A 21,512-nucleotide genomic window follows, 5' to 3' on the forward strand; every position below is an offset into this window, starting at 1 on the left:
CACCCGCGGGAACATTAGCAGGCTGTTGCGAAGGAACGGGAGAAACCACCGAAGGTGTGGTGCAAAAACGTAACGCGCGCGCGCGCCCGGTTTATGCTTAAAAGCATAACAGTGTTTCCCGTGCCCGTCCGTGTAAATTTGTGCGACCACCCCGATGGATCTCCGTCCCGGATGCGTCAAGGACCGACACGAGATGCTTCACCGCGGACATGATGTAAAAGAAAAACCCACGAAAGGCGAATGCCGGTAAAGAGAGCGAATGCGTTGAGCAAGACAAAAGCGCGCAAAAACATCCGATGGACAGCATCCGAAAGGAGGAAAGAAATATTAGCCGAACCATAGTCAGCACGCGGTAAGAATCGTCGCCGTTTGCCGTCGTTCCGATCTGCTCCAGTGTACTTGGATGGATGGTGGAATGGTGGGCGAAAGCACAAATGTAGAACGTATCTGCCGAGAAGAGGGAAGTTTAAAAGCTCCACACACCGTGCTGATAGCACTTTGGCTACCGTTTCCATAAGAAGAAGGAGGCAACAATATACAAAAAAAGCGAAGATGAAAGACATTCGCACCATCAGACATTCTTGGTGCTACCAGACATTCGTTAGGTTCTTGCCGAATTTGTTGTATTCGAGAACGGTGGGCAGAGAATGGATTTGAGACTGGCCTTTAAGTCATTTGAATTTGTAAACCGCATTAGACCGCAACTCTTCAAGACGTCCTTAAAGTTTGCGTCACGAAACATACAAACTGCTCTTCGGACCGTACAGGAGAACCACGAAGAGGTCCTTGCACCAACGCAACTTCCTTTCAGTCGAAACAAGCAGTTCTTCAGTATAAGAAGTTCCCCACCAATAATTAGCTACGGAGAGTCTTTCGTGAATGCACAGAATTCCCCTGGTCCGAACTGGTGTAGCTTCGTTAAAATTAACCACACGCGACTGGCCGATGATGTACAGACGGCTTGAAAGCACCAGTAGGTGTACTGTGCGCAGGCGGATACGTACGTCGGCGTTTGGGCTGAACGTTTTGCGCGTACAGTTTCGAGAAACCAGCGAGCTAAGCATTTTAATTGGCCCCAAACACTTAACCCCTCATGGTCGGTGAAGGCGTGCATGGAGAAGGGGGATGGCATTAACCGGCGAACCGAGCGATATTCATAAATTTGGCTGCATTCACTTCCAGGAGCATAGACATCGAAGATTTGAAGGTCAGTTGAAGATCAGTTGTGGTTTGGCTGTGTGGTTGGGTTTCGGTCAGACGTCGGTCGGTCACCACCGCAAACGCGGATCTCCACGGCTCCATTATGCCCCTAAACGTATGCACACCTATTACCGATCAATTATCAAATTCCATACCGAAAGTTCATCCAACCGTGAGATGATAGTTTGTTTTTGCGATGCTTTGCTTCAATGAAAACTAACAATGAGCATGCTCCGACACTCCGCCAACGTGGGAGGTGAGGTTGAATCATCCACTTGCGGCGATAAATGAATTCCGCACTTGGAGATGGATTAGTTTTCTCGCGTTAAATGGTGGCATTATTCAAATGCATTGAAATACCCACGGGAGCACAATGCGGAAAAACAGCAACCCCCATGTTGTACTTGACGGTTTGATCTGTTTGCGCGAGATAAGGTACATTTGTACTAGGACGCGCGTGCTAACGATGCAACGGCGGATAGACAAAAAGGTTTCGCTCTCCGTACGCAATGCACCTAAGGCGAGAAAGAACAACTTCATTAGAAATCCATTAACACGTCAATTATTTTCCGTTGCTTCTCACCTTCAGTAGATCGACATTTCATTCTGGTGTGACATTTCGCGTACTAGCAGCTGGAATTCCTTCGCTACTGCTACAGTCTACAGTGACGCACCAATAAAAACCACACACATGAAGTACTGGGTGGCGTAGAAAAGATACACAAACAACTCAAACTGTATCAACCACTTCGGGTACGTAAAGAACAAGTGATTTAACGCGATTTTTTAACTGTTACACACCGCCACACGCCGATTCCACACTTTCACAATCGATCGGACCACAACGGTGGTTGTCCGCAGTGTGTGTCTGTGCGACGGCTAGCCCCAGACAAAACCTTTGGCTATCCAAGGCTTTCCATCTCGATCGACGTCGTCTTGGTAACCGCGACAAGTTTTACCACCCAAGGGCTGGGTGTACCCAACGGCTTGCAAATCCGTGTCGCTTTGCATATACTCGCGATAAGCGCATCGACACAATGCCCGCACACTGCAGGGCCCTGCAAAAATATGAAACAGGGCATACGAGCGAAAAAAAATTGAGAAAGGGCCCACTACTGCCGGATGATGGGGGGGCAAGAACCGGGTGTTCTCGCTGGGGGGAGGCAACCGGCTAACAATTTGCAACACGAAGATTTAATCTCGAGGCAAACTGTGAAGGGTTTTTGCCTGCACGTAGGAGGAGGCTGTTGCAACGTTATCACCGGTAGTTTGCGACCCCCCCCCGGTGGAAACACAGCAATTGCCCGCTTGGCACAAATTAAGAGATGCCACCGCGACTTGCTCATACCTGAGTGCGGGGTTCTGCGTGTCGATTGGAGCCACTGGAACGGGCGGTGGAATTTATCCTTGTCACCGTCACAGCGCAACAAAGAACAGCATCAGCGCAGCGCGCTAGCGTTCGGGTCGATAATGGCGGATGGCTGACGTTATTAGCCGTTGCGACTAATAAGGGTATAGAGCTCGCGCGTATCTAAGGTGCGGTTGAAGGGCACTAGTAGGCTACAACATTGCGAAGCAAACTAATTTCAGCGTGGCATTTCATTCGATTCCAAAGAAAGTTGCCATTCCTAACAAATATCACCGGGGCACTTTGGAAATCTTGGAAATTTAAGACTCAGAGGTTTAAGTAAGAAACGCTTTTGGATCTCCATCTCGAAACATTCCTCACAATAAATGCAAATATATCTAACAAAACGAGCACATTTTACACCAAGGTAGTGAAGATATCTTCAAACATTTTAAGCTCTTCGTCTAGCAATAGAGCAATGTCTGCAGCGAAACATTAACATTTTTGTTTCTGCCTTCCAACAAAGACGCGTGTCGATGGCGACAAAGATGCAATAAAAACAAAGCCTAAGGTTCCCTCTTCGTACGGGAGCACACGGTTTATGGTGCTACTGGTGCCAATATACCGGTGTGGGAGTAGTGTCGATCCGAAATCGGGCTTTTCGGGCCCGGGTAACGATGCGCCGTACCGTATAGAATAAGGGCATTGACACCGGCGGAAACCAGAACCAGGAGCGGTAAAACTGTTTTATTGCTTCGCCGTACGCAGAAACGGGGCACCGGTACCGATCTGCTGTCGGAGTTAATTTCGATTCCGAGACTGGCTGCCAAATTGTGTCTAATTTAAGATATTCATTCTAGAATCGGTTTTGGTGCTCGCTTTTGCTAAATGTCGCTCACCAAGCAGAACGGCAGCACGGGGCAGCAGTAGCAGCAGTTTGGCATTCGGTCAGCGATCCTAGATAGGCAGTGCGTTTATGGAATTCCTCATATCCGTGGAAGAGTTACCGACGCCGTACACGAGCGTACCTAGCGCGGCAGGAAGCGCGCAATTCAAGACGTTCAATTGAACGGGTTGCGTATTTTTTTGGAGAGGCTAATTTATGACTGATATAAAGTGAAGTAATTGAAAATTCAACGCATGTCGTCCTGTTCATCAATCCGGCTTCACTTGCGCACCATTGCGCACCGTAATTAGGAAATATGACCATATATTTTCCAACCATACACATTCCACCCAAGGCGAAGGGAACCTCCGCACTCCGGTGTGGACGGCAACGGCGAGTGCAAATCATTCAACCATTTCATTCATAGTGCCGCTGCGGTTTGGTCGGTGATGAAGGGAGAGTAGGTGCTGTGGTGGTGATATCCGCGTTTCTCGTATATTAAGGGACCATTTTGCAGATGTGGCGTAGCGAAGCTGGCGGCCTAAGCAGGGTGGTGATGCTGTCGCTCGCGGGGAACAGACCAGGGCATACCAGGTAGGTAGCGGTTGCCGAGTGACTTGAGCTGTGACAGACCATTGGCTGGTGCTGCCTTCCTTCTGGGCCGCCGCACTGATCCAATTCCTTCCCAACCTTTATGCAAAAGAGGTTGCATTTGACGCAATGAAACGACTCCGGGACCCGAACCCACCCACTCGTCACGTTAGAGCACAAAACCTACTGGAAGTTGCCAAGGGCGGTTCATTAGTTTGTGTTTCAATGTTTTAATCTCGACAACATTTTGATTTAAAGTGCAATTTTAATTTTCTTTCATTTGCCACTCCGCACTGGCAGCCTGCCGAATGGAACGATTCGTGCGGGGAGGGATAGCAACATTTTCCGTTGGCGTACGACCACCGTTCGTCCGACCGGTAAATTGCGCTTTGAATGTTCTAATCCTGGCCTGGTTGCATATTTGTGGAGGTCTCTCTCTCTTGACTTGCCTCGGTTCGACGCTGTGCAGCCAAAATCAAATAAACTATTCAAACATCAAACAAAACCTTTGCTGCCAACCATTGCGTTGACCGGAGGTGTTTGAGAAGAAGGTTGCGTTGGGGGACACTGCACTTTTGGTACTCTGTATACACGGGTCGGGGGGATGTAATGAGGCAGGGCAGATAGCCGAGAGTGCAGTGTCAATAGACGAGTGAATTTCAAGTATGCGATTATTTATAAACTTACATAACCATGACATACACCTGTTACGGGAGATTACAAACCTGCCAGCGGAGAGACAGAACAACCTTTTCCCTGTAGATTGTGAATTCACTCGATGGGACATCCACGTATGTGTGTCCTGTTTGTGTAACTGCCATTCATCAACGCCTCTCATCAAAACTGGCCAGGTTCTGCCCATGGACAGTGTCTCCTGCGCGCTGATTTCATCCACCAGTTGGGGCGATTATTTATTACCGTGAGCAAATATCAAAGCCGAAGGCACACGGTGACACACGAAATCTGCGCGCCCGTAACCAATTAGTGCCGGCAAAGGCACGGTGAGTTTCGTGGGTTTCACCACTGCGCCCAACAGCTGCTTCCTGTTTCCTCTGATGGCTGCGCGGCGTTGGCTGCGATGGCACAAATTAAAAAGGTTGCCACAGAGTTCTTCCCTTACACACCGTCAAGGTAATTAGTTTTAGCAGATTCTTGACAACGGGAACAGTGAATTGGGTTAACTCATTCGAAATTGTGCTCCATCAACCCGCACACTCCTATTGGAGTGGAGCCAATTGGAAGCTGTGAAATCAATGTAAATTAATTGGAATGGACGAACCGCTAAACGAATGTATGAGAAATTGAATTTGACAGCTATCATACCTTATTCTGGCGAAAATGCTAGAAATAAAAAAAATGAACTCTGTCTAAAAATTGTGCTCAAGACATGCGTATGAAAAATTCTGAATTATTAGCACGAACTTATTAACTTTATTTAATTTACTTGACTTATTTAAAAAAAATACGTACATAAGCTGGTTTAATGCTGTTTAAAGAAACCATAAGTTTAGATGCTTCATGTCTACTATAATTAGATGATACTAGCAGTAGTTTTTAGCATTTAAGAAATAGACGGCCTGGAATTGCAAGACACGACGCCCCAGCAAAAGTATTTTTCGTGAATCATGTTCTTCAGTCAACCATAACACATCGAACGTTTTAAATATAATGTATGAGAAAAAACAACATTAAAAAAACGTGACTTGTTAGTAGAACGTGATGTTTATAGCGTTTGTTGATCATGCCTTTCTTTGCTGATACAAGAAGATGCTTGAGCAGCTGCAAAGATTTATTATTGCAGCGTTTGGTTGTCATGAACCAATTTTGAATAGACCTTTATTCAAATTTCCAAAACCCCAATAATCACACTTTCTGTGTGCCACGCGTCCATATCGATCCGTATCGATCTCGATCGAAGTGGTTCCAGGTCGCTCATCTTCGGAGCCCACGCGCCACATTTAAGAAAATGTGGGCGAAGTTGTAAAACAAAAAACCAATAAAAATGATTCCAGAAAACCAGAAATCGAATTCAACGTCGATTGCTGTGGTGTGTTGATCGTGTCGATCGGTAGTGTTGCGCTGTGGAAGTTTAACTTTGCATAATTTATTGTCCCCGAATAATCAAACCGAGCGCGACCGAATGTTCATGGGTGAATGTTAGTCAATATGTTTCAACTCCCATTTTTGTACATAAAGAAGATATATTGTAGCTAAGTCCGTGGTTCCTATGTAGGTTGAGTCTAATGATGACATGACGTGCTGTACGTGTGCATAGGAACGCTGTGATTTTACACATTCTAGCATCTTCCCTTATTTCCAGCGAGTGTTTTGCATCTATTTTAATTAATCAAAGCAAACTGGAATGATGCTTTAAACTTCATTACAAGCTAATGGCTCAATCATTCAATCAGTTTTCAAAACACATAAATATTATTCACCGAGTTACCGCATTATTCACATTCATAAATCCCCGTTCGTCGTATTCATCTTGAACCTTCTTCGCATGAACGATTACTGTCTCCTGCTGGTAAGTATGATTAACGTCCTCTGCAGAAGCGTCCGTTTATTATCTTATCGATCATCAAGGTGCCATGCCAAGTTGATCGCAATAGCATACATGTTCTACTTTAGATGAGGTAAAACATACAAGAAAACAGCGACATCCACAGTGTCGACAGTGACTGTGTCACTGCGAAAAGGAAAAATCGTAAAACCGCACAAAACATAGCTGTGAACAAGCGATTAAAATGTTGAGAAAAAAGGAAAAATGATAAAACCATATGACAAATGACATAAGACAATGGAAGGCAAGCATGAGAGACCGTGGAGAGACGGCAGCTACCAATATTTGCTGCATGCGGGTATGCAGATAAGGCACGGCACTGATTGGAAGGTGTGGAAGGTTATTTACGACACTATTTATGGTAAATGTGCAATTAAACTACGAAACTACTCATTGTCATTTGCACCTGAATCCTTCGAACACTGACGCTATCCGCTCAACTCCATTAAACCAAAACCGGAAATGGAAATTGCACCGCTGAGCTAGGAATGGAAAGTTTTATTGAATGTTTCACCTCCATTAAGACGATAACACTCTCCGATGGCGATGGTGGTGAATGTTCTTTTCCTTTTCCAAACTCCACTCATAAATCAATGTAAAGTATGATAAAAAATATGATCAAAACATCTATTATTGTGCTTAAAGCTTGTAGTCACAGCACTTAGTACCATTACGACAGTTTGTACGTACAAATTGGAAATAAAATTCAAATCAAACTTCTAATCGGTGTAGGTACGTGTGTTCCGTTCAATAAACACCACCTGATCACGGTTCCTCCACCGTCCAACACCGTGCACACTTTACACCAGCGCGTTAGTTGATAAATTATCGCTTGCACAAAAAGTGCCACATAAAATTACAATTATAGCAAAATTATGCCTACCACCAGCTGGGTCTGTGTATCGCTCATGCGCTCAATATTCACTCACGCAGCCGCGGAGAGCGGAGCTGCGTAATGTGCACTATATCAAGGGTCTCAAGGATTAAAGTGCGAAGCGCTTTACGTGGAAGCGGTTGTACCACTTTGGCGCAGCAGGCACGATTAAAATATCGTACGAAAAGGAAGGGGAGAGTGAACGATATTAGCAAAGAAATATGCAGAGTGCTAAGGAGCAGTGAGTTGTGATTTTAACGTAACACTCCGCTTGAAGATGACATGGGACTTGCATGGCACTGCAGCAAGAAAAACCTGGAGTTGGTCCCCTCCATCGCAGCGTGACACATCCGTGAAGTGCAGCATCCATCTTGGAGTGCATCCATTTTCGCTAATTTAAATAAGAAATTGCTACCGTAGTCCGTCCTCGCACATCCGAACAGACAGACAGAGATGATGAAACGGTGCAGACTAACGAAACAAGTATAATGTACTGACCTGCGCTACCGGTTGCTCCAACTGAAGGATCTTGAGGATTGCCATCGTGTGGTGCTTGTTGATCAGCAAGGTCCAAAGGTCTGTCCTGTCCAGCAGTTGTTTGTCCATCCACTGCGAAGAAAGAAGAAATTGTGATGCATTAGATACGTCCATAATATCCATAATTATAAGATTTCTTCCTTGATTGATGAAATTACGCGACAAACCTCGGCAAGGAAATTATACAACACACCTCAACTCCATCATTTTTCATTTAACTATAATACCATATCCTTTTTACTTCGGCCTCGGCATGGACAAGGGGACATTTCATAAAGAAACTGGAAAACAACTTTAAAACACCACACCGCCGGCAATATTTGCATTTCCAATTCCCTTCCCGGTTGAGCGGGAGCGCGCCCATTATGCATCACCATTCAACCATGCCAATTCCGTCCCCGGTTGCAATTAGGTCGCATTACTTCTAATTAAGCACCGAAGGCGAAATCAATCTTCGATGGACGTGTGACACCGGTACGTCGAAACCCGCAGCGTGCGATTACACTGCTGCTTCTGGCGTCCTCGGGCGACTGAATGCATCATTGCGGATTTCAATTTCAAATGCGGTTCTCCCCATGTCATTTGGTTCTCCTGCTAGATTGACATGTCTGTACGGACTGCTGAGTGTAGAAGCAATTACAGCACGGTGTCGTCGAGCGGGTGGGTATTTGTGCAAAGGTTTGCCTAGTGGGTATGGTACACGGGGAGAGTTTGATGGATTGGTTTCAAGGGATTTATGCATTCATCAATACTGCCTGGTTGGGTGTGTGGCTTTGTCGGAGAATACAGACATAAATGGTAATTTAAAAGGAGTAATTTAGCAAAAGCTGTACAATTGCTGAAAATATGAGAAAAGTGTGTTGGTATTCGGTAGTTTTTATGGAAATGTTTCTGAGTAATTCGAGCAATATTGAAGAAGCAAGGTTCGCCCTTGCTATATGTCTACAGATTCGAGTTTCTGTAGGTAGATCAACTCCAGAAAAGGTACACCACAAAACGATTAAAGAAATAAGGAGGTTTTCCCCAGTGTATATTCAATGGATCTGGGGTAAACATTTTTGCTGCATTTATCTTGACAAAAGACGAAACCACAACATAATCCGCCCACATCCATAAAAAAAATCCTGAGCAATTCTTAGGTACAAACAACATTCCGAGCCGTTCTACTACCTTGAGCCTAGAAATAAAACATCACATCAATCTCCTGGCATGATTTAACATTTGCTTGTGATTAGATTTTTCAAATAATAGTACAATATCTCCCACAGCAATTCCATACGGTGAACTGTGAAAAATGTACTCCCCGTCAATTGACACCGGATGTCGTTCCCGAGGCCCAAGCAAACCTTAGACGGGACGGTTCGGTTAGTGCGATAGCGGGAAACTCCCATTCGTCCGCCACATGTCCCCGGAAGAAGGAAAATAAACAGTAAACAAACATCTTTCACACCAAAACACCGAAAATCTCATCCATCCTCCGTACTGGATCCGATGATCCCACGGCCTAGTGGATTCGGTGGAAAAATCTCATCTACGACTAAGATTGATAGGTTATTCTGGCTTCTTTTTTTCGGTTATTGTATGTTTGTGTGACCGGACTTTGGTCGTCTCCGAAACGACCAAGCACAGCAATAAGCTGATACGCCACCATCAAGTAAAGCTGAATTTCTCTCGTACCCCCATTGGACATCAATCTTCACCCGGTAAGGCGGGTTTTTGTTGACGTTGCATCACGAACGGAAGTGTCTCCCAAACGTGACGACACATGAGCACGTCCCTGCTCGTTAGTTCGTTCGGTGACCGTTATGAAATATCAGGCAGTGCTTGAAGTACAACAGAGAGCAAGGAACACCACACGGAAAAAGGGCACACGATCGAAGCCAGCCCGACAGAGCCCGCAGTGTGTGCCGGAGCGCCCACTATCATATCATGCACGGCTCTGATTAGGGCGATAGTGCAGGAAATATTATTTATGGTGTGTTGCGTGTCTAACCGTTATCAGTTTGTTTTAAGTCAAACTGTCCCGTAAATGGTTGTAATTGATAGATTAATTGATCTGCTTGGTTGCAGCAGCCTTGCCCAACGGAACTGTTGCATTCTGAGCGTTTCTCCAGTCTGTTACTGTGTTTGTATGTGCTTGAGAGTTGTCGGAATGTCCGTAGACCACTCGCTCGCAAGTGCTTGAATCTGAAGACTAGCCAGCGGTACCTGGGGTTAGTTGTGGGCATTGAGGTACCTTTCAGATAAGCGAGTAAGTTCTCTGCGTGTAATTATATCGAGAGCAGGTTGCAGGTCAGCAATTACGATCAGAACAAGTATGGGTAGAACTGCATGAAGGCGGCTATCGTTTAGACCCGCAGCAAGTTCAAAATAAGCTATTTTAAATACTCTACCTCGACGAGACCTAGGGTTCGTATCGGGTAACGTTCCTAAGACGCTAAGCAGAGCTACTACGGTCCGGGTATATCAAATAGACAACTACCTTCCGTCTGTTCCAACAGCTGAAACATCCGGGACACAACCCACAATTCTATTCATAAGCATAAAAACGTTTTGCAGATACCAAAAAAACCAATCCCTACAGATAGAAAGAGGTTGTTCGAAGAGCCAGAAAAATGAGCACTCTAATTTGTAATACTTTGTTACGTAGTGGAGATGTATAAATATCATCAACAGACATGTGAAGCATACCGCAAAAAAGCTACTGAGAAAAAAAAATCGTTGCAGTGTAGTACATAAATCTGGCTGGCAAATGTACGAGCGGAGGACTGTTTTAACACTTTTGCCACTGAGATGTCATTAGTCATCCACCATACCGGATCCTTCTGGCGTCGTCACGGACCATGATGGCAGTGCATCAGACGGTACACCGGCGCGCTTGTCACATCAAAGTGAAGAGTGATGCATTTTCGATGGTTTGCGCTCTCTTCGTTTCGTTCTCTTCGGTAAAAGCATACTTTCTTCTTGATCTATCTGAAATGTCTGAAAGAACTCATCTAGCAGCTGAGTGGTGTTGTAGAGGCATCCTGATACGCGTGCTTCATAAAGCACTTGCATCAACGATGAAGTTTGGCTTTGATTAAAATGCCATTTCCTTCCCATTTCCATCATTGTACCGGAATGCCACCGGATGAACATTTTACCTAAATCATGCAGCATTTAAGAGCAAAGCCTGCCTACTCGGAAGCGCATAATTCACGCTCTGCTCTTTCCAGCTTTCGCGGGGCTGCACGAATGTCTTCCGCAACACTGTACGAACAAATGAAGCAGGAAACCGAACCTGCTCACCTCTTACAAATTGCCGGACCGGTAATCATTAACGCGCGCGGCCGGTCTTGCTTTTTTTTCTTGGTGCCGAGAAAAATGTTCGTTCTTCGCACCATTCTCGACACCCGTGCCGCGAAAGATATGCATCCTGCGCCGGTGCTTGTGGGCACCCGAAACACTTCAAAAGGGCTACCCTCTACCACGAGCAAAACAACAAAATGCTATCGCAACTCGCGCTAGTGTTGCAACGCGCCCAACTTGGCAAGGTACTCGAGTAATGGCAAATTTTCCTACCAACAGCAAACCATGCGATCATGAACAATTTCTACATAACCATCTCGAATCGCCCGAATGGATGGGGTACAACCAGGTTCATAATGGCATACGTTAACATTAAAGAAGAAAGACGGCGGAGATCCAGAAGGGGGGGGGAAATGGAAGCGAAATTACGCCTGCCAATAAGTCATGGGGACGCACGTTCGTGGAATTGCATTGAGCAATGTGCACCGGGCGGGAATGTGATTCGATTTGGTAGTTAGCCCTTATTGCACTCCCTATCATAGGCTTCCGCTTGGCGTGACGAAAGTCTAACCACTGCCCTTTTCCTATCCCTCGCCAGAGTGCCGTTTTTGCATCCATTTTTGCGCACGGGAATGAGATAGATGGATAGGTTCCCTCACAACAACCGCAAGGAACAGCAAAACGTTACACTGCTTTACATTCAGCATAATGAAACACGTGACCGGTAACGTATTGTTCGTTAAATGCATTTTGCTACAGGGAGGCGGAGATGGGATGATAGGGTGGAAGAAACATAACACCCCCAACGCTAAACACTGGCCATCGGACGAAAAACACGCCAAACGTGCCTTGGATACAAATAGAGCGTTCCTTACCCGGCCTAACCTGCGGACCCTTGCACCCTCAGGACCGGGAATGCGTGTTTGAGTGCAAAAATGGCTTGTGGGTGGGCATGACCGTAAGCGTTGCTGCTTAAGTGCAACGGGAAAGTGCAACAATGCGAGCTCATTTTTCCACCGATTGCAATTCTAGCGTCCAATAGCTGAGCCCGATTCGATTGAACAGCGATAATTCTAGGTACGACTGAGAGGGCGTTGAACATTTGTTCGTGCGGTTTGTTGCTCGCTTTTGTAGGCATTGCTGTGTGGTTCTGATGTGGTGTGTAACGCAATCCGGTCAGCAATTGGAAAGTGTTGTTCGTTTACGCAGCTTTCTCGCAATAAACAAGGGAGCATATTTTGTAATCGTAAAAACGAGGCACATATGCTTCATTCGTCGCGAGAAGTGGTTTATTGTTGATGTTAACAGGGCTGGAAGATGGAAAAGGAGGTCCTCTGAGCCAGTGAACTAATATAATTCCCACATAGATTGCCACAACATTTCACAAATGTTGAAGGAATTGGAAAAACAAAACCGTCTATTCTTGGTGGTTAAGCTTTAAGTGATGTCTTCTTCGGGGAAAATACAGTTTACGCACATCTGTCGGTAACTTCGCGTGAGGTCGTCCTTGGACATTGCCATAAAACTAGTCCTTAACAGCAAGCTCTGCCTTTCGCAGTACTTTTTCTCGTGACCTCTTCGGGAAGCGAACACTGCCATAAACCACCAACAATGCCAGCCGTGAAAAATCCTTCAAAAATATGTGTGGGAAGAGGACACAACAACGGGATCCTTTCCAAAGGGACCTTGAAGAAATGATTCCTTCTAAGGCCAACCAACTGAGCAAACATGAAATACTCTCCGAAAAGGAGAGCAACAAGCAAAAAAGGGATAACTCCTTCCAGTTCAGCCTGCCATCCTCCGCAGAGCAACATATGTTTCGGATATGGTGGATGGGATTTACATGGGACACCCAGAGCGTAGCAAACGCAACCGAGCTCCGGTGGAAGTTTATCCTTGTGCATCTTTTGCCACACGCTTTTGCTGCTACTTCGCGAACGAGATCCGAACCGCACAACAACAAACGAAATGCCGAAAGGAACAGGAAAAGCGTGTTTAAATTTCATTTAAGAAACACCAGCCGCCAGCTCGCCAACACCTCTAATACGGCGAATGCCGGCCGTTTATGATTTATTAGCATAAAAATGGTAGATTCTCTCGGAATATCCCGGCTCCGTTGCGTGCAGCTCCAAAAACATTGGCACGCACCCCGTGTAAGGGTAAGACGTGTTGGTTTGGAAGGATGCCATATTTTGCAACTCTTAGCCTTAGCCTCCTCCCAAAGATAATGCCCAAGCACACGGACACACATAGGTATGATGTGGTCGATCATGGTCGCATGTCCTTAGATGGCTGCCAAGGTAGGCTGCACTGCACTAGATACAGCGCCCAAATATGACAGTTCCAATATATCGAGCAACTCGCAGCAAGACATCAAGATTTTTCCTCCGTTTTGGGTGTGTTGTGGTACAGAACCAAACCGAACCGAAGGCTTGATGTCGAGAAAGTTCAATCGACGACACCTAGCAATCACTATGCTGGCGCACATAAGAAGTCACGTCTCATTAACCTCCGTGATCTCGGCATTCGACATTAGCAACATGCCGACGGCTGGTGTCCGCTTTCTCATTTCGTTGAATAATGGGGTCAAATTAAATCGAGACAAACTCCAATGAACCAAAACCGTAGAGGCCGCAGACCGAGGTTACGCAGAATACCACCGAAGAGGTCCACACACCCTACGCAATTGCAATCGCGCAACGATCCTGTAACGTAGGGTGCGTGGTCTTAATTTCGTTGACATTAATTTGGCAGTGAGAAATTAATCACCGCTGTCATATTGCAATGATCGAGCTGGTTGCTCGAGGGGGCTGACGGGTTTCTGCATCAGAAAATGGTACGTCAGCCCCGGTTGATGATGCGTTTTCAAACGACCAGCACCACCTGGTACCATCGCCATATATGGAAGAAGCTCATTTTGTCTCTTTACGATCGGGGCTCATTATTCAATTGCTTGCGGTGCACTACGCTCTGTTTGGTTTGACTGAACAGATGACGTTGCGAGGGTACCGTCGGTAAGCCGCCTCACTTGTGCTGGCTAGCCTGGGTCTAGAACGTTGTACAAATATAGACGCCCGTGTATGCGAATAGACCATCTAAGGTGAGAAAGAGAACGATTAGAGATTGTTGCGTGCCGGGTAAAACACTGCGTAACAAATCATAGGGTCGAAGACAGATAAGCCCTTACCGTGAGTTGTACGCTAGGCCGCAGTATATGCACACCTGTGCTTTGAGTGATGTATAATCAGCACTTCGGGCACACCCGATGGAGCAACTTTTGCGCCGGTGCTACGTTATCAATGTTGAAACTATCAACTTCTAGTCACAAGCCTTTAGAAGTTGTGGATGCCACAAGCATGCAATCGATCGTCATTCTGATTGGAATCAATTTGTACTCTATTTGTAGCGAAGTGTCAACACGGTATATAACAGCACTATCTGGTGCCTCTTATCGTCCAATTGAAAGTGGTTTTCCGGCTATTTCTTTCCACGCTTTGAGGATACTTGATAATGTGTTGAGTTACTTTTATATCACCGGAGTTCCGGAGCTCGGAGTTCAGTGTTGAGTTTCTTTTTTATCAATTGAGCTATTCTACATTTTCTAGTCTTCTGAATCAACGAGATCCTAAAGACGAAACTCAGTGTTTCTACATGTTTATAAGATAACTGCGATTCTTTCAACAGATGAAACGGTAGTCACCATGCATCAAACCGATCGATCGATGTCATTCGTTCTGAGAAATACATCTTATCTCTCTCGCCGATTGGCTACTTGGTTGGGTTTCGGAAGACCTTAGAGCAGCAACACGATACTGCTCCACGATGATTAAGATCCTCCACCTAACGATGCCCCCACTTCGTTTGGCACAGCTCTGGTAAACTATCGCGAAATCTCATCACGCGTGGTTCCGCCACCAGATTCGCATAAATTACATCGTCACCTGAGAAGTGGTGAGTAACATTTTTGGCACTCCCATCGACTAAAAGAAAACGCTCTCCCCAATTGGGAGTTTGGAAATGCTAATGTGTGATTTAGATGCAGAGGGTGATGGTATGTGACAGATAGTCACCGATCGGGACATGAATTCGACGAACAGAGATTGAAAATTCCTAGAATTGTAAGCATAGCAAACGTCTGAGCCGAGATGCTACAGTATTGCACAAATGGTGATGAAAATAAAAACGATAAACGATCTCTTTTGAGAAATTGAATGTAGGTTATGTCCAGAACTAATGACGTGTCATTATGTTCAGAACCCTCTGTGTGATTTTTTGTACATTTACCATCGCTTTATTCTCTTTTATATGCTTGTAACGTGACCAAAGTGCATTGAAGGTATTAGTCAGGATTTTATTTTTATAATGTTTTACTTTTACTTGTTTCTTTTACCTTTTAAATGTTCCCATAAAATTTCGGGTCAGTTGTTCTTGAAAGGCAGCTGGTATGTGTAAAGACACAATGGATCGGTGATGTTTTGGGAAGAAATTCGCACGTGTAACAGTGCTTCACACATATCCCGAGGGTTGATATGCTATGGCATACAAACTCAAATAAAAAAGATGAAAAAAGCAATCCCGATTCTTCATTCCTTTTCCTACAACTTCAGGTAGCGTACAACGTTGTCCAGGAGGACATCTACTGCTGCCACCAGATATTTCATCGACCATCGTCATTGTCACCGCAAGTGTTCGGTATCGTTTATTTCGAGGTTACACGCTGGATGCTACTGTCCGGGTGTCGGGGTCGAAGCAATTATGCGCATTCGTAATGCGTCCAATGGCAACGGGAAGCTCTGTTTCCACGCCAGTATCCCCCAACCGAAACGAACCGGAATGTCTTTAAAAAGGGATATAGAATTTGGCGCAGCGCATCCGGCCCAAGACAACAGTGTTCAGGCAACGACCGTCCGGCGACGGGCTTCCAAGCGACGGGGAGCCATCGGGGTGGTGGGATTGTGTTTCCGAATAATTTTAATTAAAAATTCAAATTTATCACACCTCTCGTGTGATCCCCACGGCGTGCTTTGGGGGTTTCCGCTTCTCGGAAGGAACTCCGAAACGATCGAGACAAACCACCTCTCTAGCGGAAGCGAACTTACCAAGCGGGAGAATATTTCGGTACCGCTCGGTACCGCGGGCCCCGGCAGTGGTAGTTCTTGTGTAGAATTCCAATTTCAGAATGTGAAGAATCTTTCTGCCGGGAAACCGGTTAACCCCCAACGGATACAGGGGTTAGAAATTAGGATGGAAGAGTGCCGAAACGTTTGTCTATAAATCTTCCAGAGAGAGAACTTGTTGATGGCGGCTCCAACAGTTCCTGGGAAAAAGGCATGCTTTCTACGAAGGAGGAGAAGGCTTTGGCCATGTCCGGGTTTATAGAGTGACAAGATTAAACGATAGTTTAATTTCGTAAGCGTCATCCTCTTCACGACCATGTTCGGAATAGTATTGGATATGGTAGATTTCAAAACGTATCAAATTTTCAAACGTATTTCAAACATAAAAAGTAGGAGAATTCATTTTAAAAACAAATTTTCTGGATATTCTTGAATAAAAAAGTGTTTAATGTATTCTTTTTTAAACCCTTTAGACCAGAAGAACTGTACTTGAGAAACAATCGATACGTCTTCTAATTTCATACCTTCTTATCCTCCTGAGTTGGTTTTCCATTTGCTCAAAATGCTCGTTCTTTGTCGGGAAAGGAGGAATGGAAAAAAGCAGATCACTGACACATCTACATACTTTGTGTTGTGCCACGAGACGGCGGCATCGTTCAAAGGCGATTCACGCTTATCTTAATTTTTTGATGAACTTATTCCTCGCCCTTTCCTACACGCATTGCCTGCAGACACACATACACCGCCAGCCATCATGGGTGCGGGACTTTGGCCATTTAAAACTGCTTCACGCCTTCCTTGCCGAAAAGGTTTTACTATCAAGTACGGGAGGGAGTACGGAAGGGGGATGAAGTTCTTTTTTCCCGCCAAAGAAATCATCCCGTAGAACGACCGTGACGGAATGTACGATCGCAATGAAACTGATGTCCGAGAAACACATAAGAAAGGATACACAATAAGACTTGTCAGAGAATGAAATGGTGTAAATGAATAACGCTCATCTGAGCTAAAGAGTTGAACCCCTGGAAAGTACATACGTATGTCTAATATCCATTTTTTTAAACGTACAACGTTCCAAAAACATGTACTCTGTACTGTAGCAGAGTCTGTCTGTATTAACCACTCGAAAACGCACGATTCCTTCCAACAGCACCAACATCACCCGGGCCGGTCTCATCAAATTGCCTCAAGAGCCACTGACACCGGAACTGATTAAATGCGCACGAACCATCTCGAGACGTTTGAAAAAGGGGGCTCCAGCGGAGCTTCATCCTTCCGCTCAAGCAGCATCATTGCGTAAACGTGTTCTTGCTGCCTGCCACGAGATGGTGCATAACAAATTGTTAATGGGATTGCTTTCGAGGGTTTCTCCCATTTTTCGCTTACTACGCTTTGAGGCATGAGGTTTGTTTCGCTGCAGAAGCGCGATTTTTTCAACAATTTTTACCTGTTTCTTCCACTCTGCCTACAGACACACGCATCCATTTCCATTTCCCGTACGATCGGTTCCGGTGTCAGGATGGGTTATTTCGTAAATGGATTCAAGAGCATGCGGAGAAAAGTAATAGTCATTATTCTGGATCCGATCATGCAAAGCAAAATGAAACGCTTACCACAAACCAATTTCCGAGCAACACAAAATCATCATGGAGATGTGAAGCTTCTTTTTGTTGATTAGCTACATTTGATTCGCTATTATCGAACCGAGTGTCTTTTAGCGATGGTTTTATCAGAGCCTTCGAAACGATAGTAAACGATCTTCAAAATTGTCCTCCCGACACGAAAGCACAGATGTTCACAGTTGTATTCCTTTATGAGTAATTTATATGCTTCTATAAACTATGCCATAAAGATGCTCCCAGGTCTATGAAGACGAGAAGCCCCACAGATGAAAGATAGCGAGACAGCGATGGTTTGTCATGAAGGGAACTGATGGATTCACTCCTACTGAAACACTAAAATGCAAATGACAATAAATCAGTTTTGTCCCTTAGAAAACACGGAATGGTACACGTCTGCCCCTTTGTTACGCTACTGGACACATCCTGATCTAATCAGTAGCCTTAGCCCATAACGTTACGGAAAAAGGATTGGCTAAAAACTGATCAACGATATATCCGCCAAAGGGATATTCTGTTTGTCTAGTTTGAAAGACAGACTGAAAAGGCTTCAACCACACTTCAGCGTAGTATATTTATGCTTAAGAGATAAATTTACTGACTGTCACGTGTTTGCCGCTAGCTGGTACTCACGCTACATCTTCAAGCCATGATCGATCCATGATAAACTCCATAAAATATCTCACTTTAGGGCAACAGCGAAGTTGACGTCGAGGAAATGGGTTTCAGATTACGGTGAAGCATACAAACGATCACTAAAAATCGTTGTTGCAAAAGGCTCCCTCCAGCTCAGCCATGAGAAGCCACAGTTAATTACAAAATTACACAACATAATGAAATGATTTTAAATACTGCTTTCAAACTTTCACGTGCGTCGTTTGAGATACATGTAAAACTGGTTCTTACCATTTTGGGTGATAACTGTGGTGATTGTTTTGATAAGCAAATCTGGAGAAATGGATCCAGACCAAACCTGGAACTAACCAAAATTCCTCCAATGTCTTGAAGTGGTAATGTGATATTTTGATCCGATTCAGCGTTTGTACTGTCAATGTTTTTTATATGTTATTCCCAGTACACTATGAACCATACAGAACGAATGAAGTAATGCAGCTTGAAAGCTGAGGTTTTCTGATATTCACCACGATATTATTATTTTTGTTCATACTATGCTTAAAACGATCAACAAAAGTTATGAGCTGTAAAACCGTTTTTAACATGTGATTAGCTAGGACACGAAAAGCGCCACCTAGGAAGATTACGGTGTACTAACAAGATGATAGTTGGAAAGTTTGTCTGGTCAAGATGAGAACAATGAAGTCCTTGTTTGTAGGTAAGACCAGAATCGGTAAAATCAACAGAACAAAAGGACAGGAATTCACGAAACAACTATTTCGTGGAAAAAGGACACACATACCGGCACATACGAGGTGACAGATGGTACAAAAAAACAATATAAAAATGGTAGCATGTCCTCGCCACAATCAGTTATCGTTCTACACTCCGACGAGGAGTGGTGAAATTGGTGAAAGACGTGTGGATTGTACCCAGCAACCAGGAAGGGTCATCCAAAGCAGGATCGAACTTCGGTTCGAATGCTTAAAAGCGCAAGGTAATCTTTGGTCCTGGTAAAAATTAATATCTGGTTATTAGATTGCTAACAGCTAGTTTGTCTCGTTAATTGTAGATATTTCTGTAATCTAATAATCTATATGTAGATATATAGATTATCGTAAAACAGACTAAAAGCAGGACGAAGTTCTTTGGTATGAAATATTTATTGCCGATTTGTAGACGTGCTTTTTGCCGTTTCTTTTTCTTCCTTTGTGATACTAACATCTCAAGATGATCCATCTAGAAATCCTTTAGCTGATATGTCAGTCCTACGCACAGGACTACATTCTAGTTGGTGTGTAGGATGCAAGTCTTGTGCGTTACGAGAAGTATTGAAACAGTATTAAGTTGTCGTTTAGTTGCACAATCACACTCGAATGATGCATGAGCATACTTAAAAAAATTTGGAGAAACAACGTAGGTTTAACACGCAACAAAAACATGTCATGTCAACAATCTATTGCACGGATGAAGTTCATTTTGCAATGGTTAAGTTTGTAAAAGTTTGTGTAACGTCATAAAAATAATCACCAATAATCTAAATAAAAAAAACAATTATCCTCACTCAATATCCTCTGAACCTTGGATATAGGACTCATCGTGGAGAACTGGAAGTGTCAGCATAAACAATTGCGCAGCAGTCACAACAAGTAAGATTAAATGTCAAAGCTTTACGAAGAAGACGAAGATCACTCGTATATCGTCGGGCGAAGCGCATGGTGCAAGCGTGCATGGTGAAGATCTAATCTAATTCATTTCATAAAATCCGGAAGCAGAAAACAGCGGGTTGAACGGTGAGAATGTGTAGAACGCTAACAACTTTTGTTCTTAACGTTACTAAATGATATACACTCAAGCTGATATTTCTTACAACACGATAGGTTTTTGGTGTCAGATAATGCGCGACTTAGCAGAAACCAGCATGACGAATACGAAGAATACGAATACACAGCAGTCGCAAGGTGACGCTTCATCTTCCCGGAACGACGAATGGAGAAAGGTGCAGTTGGAAAACGAGGAGCTGAGGCGTAAAATCGAACAACTGGAGTCGGTTGTGCACGCGAAAAGTTTCGATATCGCGCATATCAAAGCGATTGTCGAACCGTTTAGCGGCGAAGGAACGCTACGTGTTGAAACGTGGATCGGGAAGCTGGAAGAGGCTTTTCGTGTGCTGAAGCTGAACAAAGCACAGCAACTAGTTGCTGTGTGTGCGTTGTTGACCGAAACTGCAGCTGTTTTTCGTGGCACCGTTCAGTTCAAAGATTACGACGATTTCAAAGCGAAATTGCTGGAAGAATTTCAGGGTCACCAACAGTGCAGCGATGAAGGCATAGTACAGAAGCTTCGGAGTCACAAGCTGAAAGGCGTAAATGTTTTGAAATATGTGTTGGAGATGATCACCATTGCCAAAGGGCACAATATCGCGGAAGTCGATTTGGTTGACATTATAATTGATGGTTTGCAGGATACTTCACACGTCGTAGTAATGCTGTACGGTGCGAAAACTATTGCCGAGTTGAAGAGTCTTCTGCCTAGATACAACAAACGACGCGACAATGCTACAATTGGTTACACATCGAACACCACATCGAAAAGTACAGATAAATATTTCTAATAAGCGGCTGCTTTGCTTCATGTTCTCTGAAGGTCAAACGATTAGGTTTGACAATAAACACATAAGGTGATGGAATAAAGAATTTATTTAGATACTCTTAGTGTATGGATATCAATAGAATTGCGATGTGTGTAATCTAAAAATGAAAAATATCACTTCGCTTTCAAACCGGTAGTGTACTATGAAAATGATGATTACAACGTAATATGTTATCACAGAGAAGCTCTTATTCCTCTGCACCTTCTTTCGAACAAATTTGT

The 21,512-nt window shown here is 44.4% G+C and overlaps 2 protein-coding genes across 3 annotated transcripts in view; one reads left to right on the plus strand and one right to left on the minus strand.

Moving 5' to 3' along the window:
- The window catches only part of LOC128301272 (bone morphogenetic protein receptor type-1B), a 117,615-nt gene that overhangs the window by 38,056 nt on the left and 58,047 nt on the right, over positions 1-21,512 (minus strand). The window contains exon 2 of the mRNA XM_053037661.1: positions 7,961-8,071. Coding sequence (XP_052893621.1) covers positions 7,961-8,071 — 111 coding nt within the window. The remainder of the gene's footprint in view (positions 1-7,960; positions 8,072-21,512) is intronic.
- Positions 20,303-21,346, plus strand: LOC128301273 (uncharacterized). 2 transcript variants are annotated; one of them, XM_053037664.1, is made up of 2 exons: positions 20,303-20,431; positions 20,519-21,346. In XM_053037664.1, exon 2 carries the CDS (start codon positions 20,536-20,538, stop codon positions 21,250-21,252), a length of 717 nt encoding a protein of 238 aa, XP_052893624.1. In that variant the 5' UTR covers positions 20,303-20,431; positions 20,519-20,535; the 3' UTR covers positions 21,253-21,346. The 2 variants fall into 2 exon arrangements, with proteins under 2 accessions (XP_052893624.1, XP_052893625.1); XM_053037665.1 differs by having other exon boundaries at positions 20,339-20,431; positions 20,495-21,346.

Source organism: Anopheles moucheti, chromosome 3 (assembly GCF_943734755.1).
Source record: "Anopheles moucheti chromosome 3, idAnoMoucSN_F20_07, whole genome shotgun sequence".
NCBI classification, from domain to species: Eukaryota; Metazoa; Arthropoda; class Insecta; order Diptera; family Culicidae; genus Anopheles; species Anopheles moucheti.